Source organism: Neolamprologus multifasciatus, chromosome 7 (genome assembly GCF_963576455.1).
Source record: "Neolamprologus multifasciatus chromosome 7, fNeoMul1.2, whole genome shotgun sequence".
NCBI classification, from domain to species: Eukaryota; Metazoa; Chordata; class Actinopteri; order Cichliformes; family Cichlidae; genus Neolamprologus; species Neolamprologus multifasciatus.
The window spans coordinates 43,333,853-43,344,066 of record NC_140445.1 but is presented as its reverse complement, the minus strand read 5'-3'; the positions used below and the strand labels follow the sequence as shown (position 1 = coordinate 43,344,066).

At 38.9% G+C, this 10,214-nt stretch overlaps 1 protein-coding gene across 1 annotated transcript in view; it reads right to left on the bottom strand.

The window, feature by feature from the left end:
- Window positions 1-101: 101 nt before the first annotated feature.
- Window positions 102-10,214, bottom strand: part of asz1 (ankyrin repeat, SAM and basic leucine zipper domain containing 1) — a 33,398-nt gene continuing 23,285 nt past the window's right edge. The window contains exons 8-13 of the mRNA XM_085165250.1: window positions 9,630-9,702; window positions 9,042-9,098; window positions 7,282-7,394; window positions 3,238-3,343; window positions 2,868-2,981; window positions 102-743 (exon numbers count right to left, since the gene is read on the bottom strand). Coding sequence (XP_085021376.1) covers window positions 570-743; window positions 2,868-2,981; window positions 3,238-3,343; window positions 7,282-7,394; window positions 9,042-9,098; window positions 9,630-9,702 — 637 coding nt within the window. The 3' untranslated portion in view covers window positions 102-569. The remainder of the gene's footprint in view (window positions 744-2,867; window positions 2,982-3,237; window positions 3,344-7,281; window positions 7,395-9,041; window positions 9,099-9,629; window positions 9,703-10,214) is intronic.

Below are 10,214 nucleotides of genomic sequence, written 5' to 3'. Positions count from 1 at the left end.
AAGATGATCAGCAGGGGGCAAAAAGAAGCCCTGTGAAAAAAATGAGCCCACTACCCCAAAAACTTGTAACTTCAACAAACACTTTCCTGATGAATTTCTGGTCTCAGTCTGTCACTTTAAGTTTCTTGTCACATTTAGTGGAAAATGGAAAACAAATAGACATGCATGTCACCACAAGTTGAAAGTGCAGTGTCCTTGGTTTCTCAATCAGATACACCACTTGCTTGTCTTTAGTTTCAAAACACTGATGGCGATGGCCAAGACTCTATACTCAACATTTGGCAGGCACCAATATAGAAAGCATCCCGATTTCAACCTTAAATCGAGCATACAAGAAACATACTCTCAAAAGAAAAACTTTAATGGTTCAAACCATTAAAATATAAAATAACTTAAAAAGAATAAGAATTAAACTCAGTGACAAGTCAAAACAAACTGGGAAAAAAACACTGCAGCAAAATTAAAACTGAATGCCTGTCAAACAACCGTAACACATATAAACACAATACTTGTCCAACTTTTTAGCTACAGTCAACAAACACAAAAGACCTCACAAATCTGTGAGGCGATCAAAAAGTATCCCTGCACTGTAGGGAAACCTTGCCACTGGAAGCTTTGTAGAGCAGTACGAGGAAGGTGACTCCAAGAGTGCTCAGAGCAAATCTCTTGGTCAGAGACCACATCCTCCTGTTGTTATGGAAACCAGGCTTAGGAGGCTGACAGGAATCTTTGAATTCTTCCATCTAAAGAGAGGACAACGAAGTCAGATTAACATGGGACACGCACATAAATACAAATGTAAACATAAAAACACACATCAGATCCTGAGGTAAGGCCAATCTGAACTAATGCAGGAAGTACAAGGGTCACAGGTCAGTTTAATCTAATCCAGTCCGGATTACAGCAGTTGCACTAGTCAGACCAGTGGAAGGCTAAATGGGTGGGAAACAGCTGCTCAGTCACTGTTGGGTGGGAATCAAATTGAGACCAGCTCGATGTGTGAGTGAGAGCATGTCTGGTCCCATCTCACCCCCACAGCATGACTCAGACCTGAGTCACCAAAACTTCCTGTGCCAAATCCTCAGGGATTCATCAGTTAAAGTCAAGTCACAGAGGAATTATGCTGCCTGATTTTTCAAGCTACAGGGTGACACTGTCACACTAAATCCCAGTCATGTGAGAAGGTTGGAGGATACAAAGGGCTTAAATTCTGTTTAATACCAGAAATTATGACTTAGGAACCTGTGGTTTGACCAAGAAGGAAATGCTTCTGGTAAGTGACGGAGGATGGTATTCTAACAGGAGGCCGTTTTTTCCACTCATTTACATCATAATTACTTTTCTTTAAACAGAGGAGCACAGTCTGTTTATGGTAATGTTACAACACTAAAGTTTATGTTATGGTAATTTTAATTTTTGTACTTTTCTTTTTAAAAAAATACAGTTTGATAAATGATTTCACGATTAACTATCACGATTAACATGATTTTCAGAAAAAAATGACCTCTGAATGCTGTCCAAGTTCTGCTAGAGGTGAGAATTAAAGATCTCATGGACCAGGGCCTTTACCAGACACGCCCAATGCACACATGTTTCCATATCTCTGTTGCTATGTGTTTTAAAATGCAATGCAAAATATTTGAGATTGTCTCATAGCAAGATACACAGGCCTCTCCTTTCTCACCATAAAAGCATACACCTCCCTCTACCTTCAGCATCAACGTTAAATTTCTGCTACCAAATACAGTGTAGCTGTGCCTGTCTAGTTTAGCATGTACACTGAATCATGTCGCTATGAAGACCACAACTAAATTACAGGGTCCCAAATATAATAAGACTCTAAACTGATATGCAGGCAATGTCCAAATGGCTGGAGTTTGACATGAGTGTACTTAACTTCACAGGCCTCGAGGTCTGAATTGCAACACAATGCTTCTAGGTGCAAAATAAATTGTAGAGAAATGAAGCCTTCCTCCTGCCACTGTAAAACTTGCTAAAGCTTTTAAGTGGGGTATACTGGCACCTTTTAGTAAGCCAGTTCTGCACCTACTATCCCACCTCCTTTTCTTACAACATGCCCACACCTCTACAGTGTGCTCTTTTCTCCCTTTTTAAACTCCCTCACCCCGCCAACCCGAATCCTTTCCTTGCTTCCCTCTGCCCCCACCCTTGCCTTCCCTCCACCTCATCGTCTGCATGCTGACAGGTCGATGTCACAGCAGCTCTGACTTATGGGCTGTGAGGATTCTGCTCTGTCAGGAACAACTCTCTCCTCTTGGAATACAAATGCAAACACGCACACACATGCACATAGAGTCAGGTGCACATATGTAAACACTCCTGTACATACCTGTTCGAGCTCGCAAGAATACATATAACACAACATCTAACTATGGCTTTTCCAAGCTGCTTTTAATCCTCAGTAGTGCGAAGAGTAACAGTGAGCACTGTATGAAAGCAATTTAAATTGACTTGGATGTGCTTTTAATGTAATCACATATATATCAGTATTAGTGTCAGGTCTGACAGATTTTACTCTTATTCATACTTTTATCTTGTTACCAGTGCATTGACACATTTTTTATTTACTGTTACAATCAACAACAAATGTCATTTTATCGTATTTACATAGCACCAAACCACAACAACAGCCACTTTGTATTGTAATATATTGTAGTACTCCACAATAATACAACCATATAATACAACAATTCTTTTCTCCAATGTTGTTACAGCTGTGTAGAGGCCAAAATTACCACTGCCTCAAAAACAAATATACAGTGTATAGATTTTTTTAATTTTTATCATTTCAGTGATTCATAAGATAAATAATGTCAAAATGTACATGCGTGTGTGTGTGTGTCAACCTGGCAAAGCAGATTGCGGAGGCAGGTGACTTCCTTTTGGAGATCTTTTGTCTGGACAACTAGCTGGTTGCAGATGGTCTGAGCCTCCTTCTTTGGGTCCAGGGAGAAAACCAACTTCTCAGAGGCAGAGAGAGATGGTGATGATTTTTATGTCACAAATGTAGTGGGACGAAAGACGAGATAAAAGGATGTCATGTGCAAAAAATAGTGAATTGAAAACTTTTAGCTGGAAAACACATTTTCCATTAGATCTGTTATACATTTTATTTATGAAATTTTTAATAGACACAGAATTTGGCCAGTCATAGTTGTTATCTCGTGGTTGGTAAAATCCTAATAACTGGACAGGTAAAGAGGGTATGAGCTGCACCTGAGCGGGTTGGCGAGGGAATCGATTTAAGACGTCTTGAATGGTCTCTGTCAGGTAGCAGCACTGCTGACTGATACTTATGAGGAAGTTTTGCAGCTCCTCACTCCTGCAAACATGTGGAACTTATGAGAAAGGCCTGATAAAATGATCACAACATTTTTAATTAAAAAACAATCTTTTCATACATAGGGTACATATCTTTCATGTTATTCTGTTTAACCTCCTAAGACCCAAACTCTTTCATGGCACGCATTTTTAATTTCTCTTTGCTATTTGGGCTGATTGGGACCTGATGAATGTAAAGCCAAAGAATTACCTCATTTTTTTTAACCTGATTTTTGTTTCTGAGATTAATAAGATCCACATACGAGGACATTTGTTTTAAATTTCGACAGAACAGTGGCAATATAATGTCCTCATAAGTGGATATCAGGCCTTGAGAGAAAAATTTAGTATTTTGGTCTAGACAACCCAAAATGTGATGTCCATTTATGTGGACACCATGTCTTAGGAGGTTAATGCATTTTAACTGTATGGCAAATATTATTAGTCATTAAATATTATACCACTTATCAAGACATTTATCAAAAAAGTTGGTCCTAGATTTGACTGTAAACAAACCTTCCTTAAAAAACAAACAAACAAACAAACAAAACAAGGTCCTATACAAACCAGCTGGTTGGTTACTTAATAACCTGAAAACCAATCCTACTTAATCTTTAGACAGATGAATAACTCTCTCTGACATTTAAAAATAAGGTCAAGTGGTTTACTTGTCTAAAAACTAAAGCTGAAAGGAAGGTCCACATGAAGGAAGCAAGGCAGAATTAGCTGAAGATGCTCAGCTATGATAGTGCAGACTAATTGGTAGTTTGGATGAAGCTTTGCATTAACGAGCTCCATGCATTTTTTCTTGGCGATAACCTTAACACGCTACAGCAAACCGAGCAGGTGGCCAAGCCTTGTTCGCACCTCCTCCTCGCACTAACCCAATGCTGTCATCCCCCTCTGAAAACATGCACCTTAAATGACTAGTTATTTAGATTAATCAAACACCGTCCCTCTCTATTCCCATCCTCTGGACCTGTGGAATATTGATAGCTCTTATCTTAATGGTACATTTTCCTCGTTGAGGGGACTGGGCAGCCAGCCACTCCGGCCCTCCTCACACTCTGTCACAGGGGCAAGTAAACACTGTCAGTCAGCCTGTGCTGCACCCTCTCCTCCCTTCTTCCTCCTGTTAGTTTATCTAGGGGGAAGAGAGTGATGATGGGCCTGGGTGGGCAGGTCGTTGAAGGCATAACAGACATTATGTTTGAGTGCTGACAGAGGATGCATGAGAGCCACTGAAAATTATTTATCTGGGGATTTTTGGGAGGGCTGGGAAACCATTAAGCTTCCCTGTCTTTTTCAAACCAAACCCAGCAAATGCCTTGCTCAGTGGTAGCTGCTGGGAGTGGAGTGATTCGCTGTTTGGCCAGTGAAACTATTTTTAGAATTTCATATACCACTACAATATCATAATCAAAGCGCAGACTCAGCTTTGATTCAAGCAGTTGAACAAAAACACAGCTTTACCACTGAGACGTGGACCAAATTACTTTCTCTCACACTAAAAACATATTCAGGCAAATTTAGACCTGCAATTATTATTTTTATATAGTTTTATGTTTATTGTTTAACTTCCAGAAGAACAGCAATGCGATCCTTCCTTACAAGGCTTTTACTTTGCCATAGGTAATGTTTACCATCATTTTAAAAGTCAATTCTTATATATCATCAAAGTCATTTACTTTTAAGGTTATATTAAGATGCTAACAAAGGAATAATGAAACATAAGCTAGGTTTACAACTTCAGGTGCTTTACTTTACTTGCTTACATTTGAACAGTCTGGGTTTTACAATTTTTTGTTTGGAGGTGGAGGTGGCTTATGTAGTGCAAGCCACCTGGCCCAGCAGGTCTTCAATCACCCGTTGTCATGCCAAAACATTGGGGTGCTTTTAAATATATTTGTCTCCGAAATAAACTACAACCCTTAAAACATATTATTAAACTTTTCAAGGATTATGATTTGATTTTTGGAACTGAAACATGTCCCTACAGGTCAATAAATAATAAAAGAAAATGTTAATCATAGTTGAGCATTATTAAGCAAAGGACACCAATCTGTGACAAATTCAAAAACTGCAAACAAAAAAGATTGTATGACTGAGCTTCTTATCCCCTGATTTGCAAACAAAACCCCAAGATACTTTAAGTCTACCACTTGGAGTAGCAACTCCTTCCAAACCTTTTGTAGGCACTCAACCCTTTTATGGCTTAACACCTACACCACATATTCAGGAAAAAAGACATAAAGACCTCTTTTCCCCCATTTCAGACTTGTTACAACTACTTAGCTAGATTCGGCTGAAAACAGAATCTGTACATGTGAACAAAAACTCTCGAGACCCACAAATGTGATAAATGCATCCACTTGGCAATAAAACATCTGTAAGATTGTAACCTATGGTGTATAGGAACAAATACTGACGTAAAGTAATAGTCCTTTCCAAGCATTTTACCACTGCTGCCAACTATGTATCCAACTTTTTTTCAGTGTTTAGATCTTGAAGGAGCTTTTACAGAGTTCTAGCCCTGATAAAGATTTTCATCCCAGTTATTAACCGACTGCCTGGGGTGTCTCTCATCCTGCAGGTGAGAAAAGCAAAGAAAATGAGTCCTGTTCAGCAGAGGATTCATTAAGTGATGGGGTGCGGTGTGATGACTGTCTGGCCTCTGACGCTCTGTTCATTGCAACCACCCATCGCCTTCACCTTACAAATCATTACAGCTCCGCTTAAACCATTAAGTCCCAGCTTGGGCACGGCTATGGAGATAAGGGGGAGGGAGATAGAGCCAGGACAGTGAGATGCTTATAGGGTTGATGGACGACTTCCAGTGGAGGAGGACAAATGGAGCATCACAAAAAGATGGAAGTGGGCTGAATGTGGGGGAGGGTTTAAGGTGTGGGGCTGACAAGTGTTTAAAATTTTGCTACTACTGTCAACTTTGTTTCTGTCTTCATGCAGAGTGTTTGTGAATGTTTTTTTTACTTGCTCCTTATCAAATATTCTTGGCAGACTGAGGTTTTCAAATTCTTTCAGGATTGACAAGTTTTCTGACACCAAATTCTACAATGATTTTTATGCACCGAAGAAAGCCCTGATTCAATTAATTTTCATTCTAATTTGAAGACCTCCTTGTTGAAAAATATGCACAAGAAAACCTCTAACAAATTGAGTTCAGTTCCATTTAAATCAATTTCATTTATATAGTATCTATTCCCAGCACCAATCACCTAAAGATACTTTTATTTAATGTAAACACCTTAAAATATTTGAAACAAAACTCTGTGAGCAAGCACTTGATGACAGTGGGAAGAAAAAACTCCCTTTTAACAGGAACCTTGGACAGAACCTGGTTTAACGAGGTGCAGCAACTGCAACTGGTTGTGGAGGGAGGGGAGAACAAAGAGAGACAGGACAAAAGGTCTCTCTTTGCCATAGAAGGAGGCAAAAACAGAGGAGTGATGTAAACACACAGAAAATAGTGAAGAAGTGAAGAAGAAAAGCTCAATGCATCACGGAATAAAACTGCCGGCACCGTCAGCCTACTGCATTGTAGCTAAGGAATGGTTCAGGGTCACCAGATCAAGCCCTAACTACAAGCTTTGAGAAACTATTAGGCATCATTTTAAAAGTACAGAGTGTGTCTGTCTCTCAAATCCAAACTGGGAGCTGGTTCCACAGTAGAGGGGCCAGAAAACTGAAGGCTCTCATTTTTAGTTCACACTTTGACGACTCAGTCAAAACATTTGCCTGGTTCTGGTGTTAAATACACTGTTGAGAACAATCAGTAATAAAATGCTAACTATTTTTGTTTTTAAAGAGCAAAAGTAAATAAATTGATAAATAAAATAAAAAACAAAAAACAACATATTGGCACCAAGGAAGGCTTCAGGGTAAACTTAAGACTATATATGTTAAGATCTGTAACCTTACCCACTGTCTGCAGGTCCCAGTTGCCTGATTGTTTCCAGGTCCACTTTGTCCAGGTGCATCTGTTGCACAGCAGTCAGCACCTTCTTCAGGTCCTCTGGGTCTGTGACACCAATCTGGAAAACAGACTGACAGTCTGACTGACAGTGATTACACTGGTTTTGTCTCAGCGCAGCATTTGATGTTGTAGATCGGGGTGGGGAGCTCCAGACCTCAATGGCCGGTGTGTCTTTGATCCAACACAGCTGATTCAAATGGCTAAATTACCTCCTCAACATGTCCTGAAGTTGTCCAGAGGCTCGGTAACGAACTAATCATGTGATTCAAGTGTGTTGACCCAGGATGATATCTATAACCCGCAGGACACCGGCCCTTGAGACCTGGAGTTCCCCACCCCTGCTGTAGAACATAATACACTAGTAAATACACAGAAAATCTGATGAGTCACAGGAACAATTCTTACACCCTCACTACATACAACCTCAAAAGAAGAATGCAACATATCACACATGCTTGACTTCCTTGTATAACATACAAATGCACATCATAAAGCAGACAACATACAAACTGAAGAGGAAATGGCATTCCACTCATTTAGAAGATCTTCATATAGTCTGAAAAAATAGGTTGTTACTCTATTACAAAAAAATGCCATCTGTAAAGCTAGGAGACCTTACTATTTATCACTGATTAAATAAAACAGGAACAACCCCAGGTTTCATTTCCACATTGAAGCCAGACTGACAGAGAGCCAGACCTCTGTTAAACCAAGTATTCACTTAATTAGCAATGACTTTATGAATTTCTTCACCAAAAATGTAATGCAAATGCAGTTTCTTCCTCTAAATCATCAATGTGCCTTATAGACCCCATTCACACAATATAGTATACCGTATTTTCCGCACTATAAGGCGCACTTAAAATCCTTTAATTTTCTCAAAATCGACAGTGCGCCTTATTGTCCGAAAAATACGGTAATTATACAGTATGAAGAACCTTGGACCCCTGTAGCTCAGGGGGTAGAACAGGTCTACTAATTAGAAATCTGGTGGATTGATCCCTTGCTGCCCCAGTCTGCATGCCAAATATCCCTGGGCAAGATATCAACCCCAAGTTGCTCTCTATATGTGTGTGAATGTTAGAAAGCACTTGTATAGAAAAAGCAAAGAAAGTGCTTGTGTGAACGGGGCCGAGTAGTTGTATAAAGCACTTTAAATGGTCAGGTAAAGTAGAAAAGCTCTATATAAGAACCGTTCCATTTATACCACTAAAGTGAGATCTTCTCCAACCGAAGCTATTGTTTATTGTTATTGTTTCAAAACAGTATTACTCAGAACTGCTTTTAACTAATGTAGCTACACCATAGAATTAATATTATATTTTTTATCATTTTCCCGTATTCTCGCTTTTAGTTTTATTTATTAATTTTTTTGTGACGCACTTTGAACACCCGGTGCTTGAGCGATGCTATATAAAGTAAACTTTTCTGAAGTTTAATCATGCTTCCATATAATTTGATCAGTCGATTGCCTCTAATTTACTGTGAATTATATACAATGTATGCAAACATTTTGCATACATTCACCTTTTACACATTTTTGATTTCTCTCCCATACTGCAGAAGTAAGTGTAGTATGTATCCATTTAATCTCTTCTTAAAGGGTGACATCAGCAGCTACTCCTCTCTCTTTCTCGGTCATCATCAAATCTGGCAGCCAGAAAAGAGAGCTGACAGACACACAGATGTTACAGACATCCTCTACCTTCTTAAGGTCGTCCTCCTCCATGGTCAACAGGTAACTCCAGGTGATATCATTTTCCTGTGCATGTGTGTATGTGGAAAGCCAAAAACAGAAAAGATCACTCAACATTTACCAAATCAAAACTTCACAACCTGAAGCAGATGTACCTGCATAACACTTTTCCATACAGTAACAGAAAGCCACCTGCAGCTGTCAAAGCTGGTCCACATAAATCAGATAGGGCCTAAAAACAAAGCTCACCCCGAGTTTAATTCAGGCCAAGCTAATCCAGCACATTACATCTATTATTTAGTACCAAGTAAAATATGTAAACTACAAGACACATTCCTACAAGACACAAGCCTAGACGTATCTGTGTCAATAAGGCAGCTGTGCTCATTTCATTGTAGCTCACCTATTACATCAATAATATATCACACTGTGTCCAATAACACACCATATCTGCTCAATATCCTAGAATTTTTGAGATAAGAGAAATCTTTCATATTTAAAAGAAAAGTACTATGCATTCAAAATATAAATTTTTGATCAGAGAAAACACACCAACATACAGACATATCCTATTGCAGGGTGCACTAGAGTACTTACAGTCATAATGTCAGTGAGGTAGCCCAGGTTAAGGCCATGCAGGAGGAGCTCCAGGTCATCAAGCTTGCTTACACTGAACAGGGCAGAAATTCCACTGTGACTTACAGCTAACTGAGTTATTACACAATATTAACCCATGTGGCTAAGGGTGTGGACAACTAGTCAACTAAAAACTTCTGCACTGTCCAGTTTACAACAGAAACAACTTTCTCAACCAAATATTCATAGCTTTTAATAGATTTTTAATAAACTTCACACTTTACTGTTGAATCTAAGATGCCATCCTCAATCTGATACCATAGAAAAAAATGTCCTTAAACATATAAACTTCTTTATTAAAAACTCATTTTAAATCGCTGGCGTAATGTTAGCAGACAGTTTTTTTATGTTAACATTGTACTCTGTTGACCGGACACAATGAAATGTTAAGATGATGCCCAAGTTACCAGATATATTGTAAAGCTTATGTACGTTAGCTACTGCAAATATTTAGTCTATGAGAAAGAACTGATTTCACATCAGCAATGACCAGTTAGCTTAGTGAGGGACATTTTTAAATTACAAAAATAAAACACACTATATCTT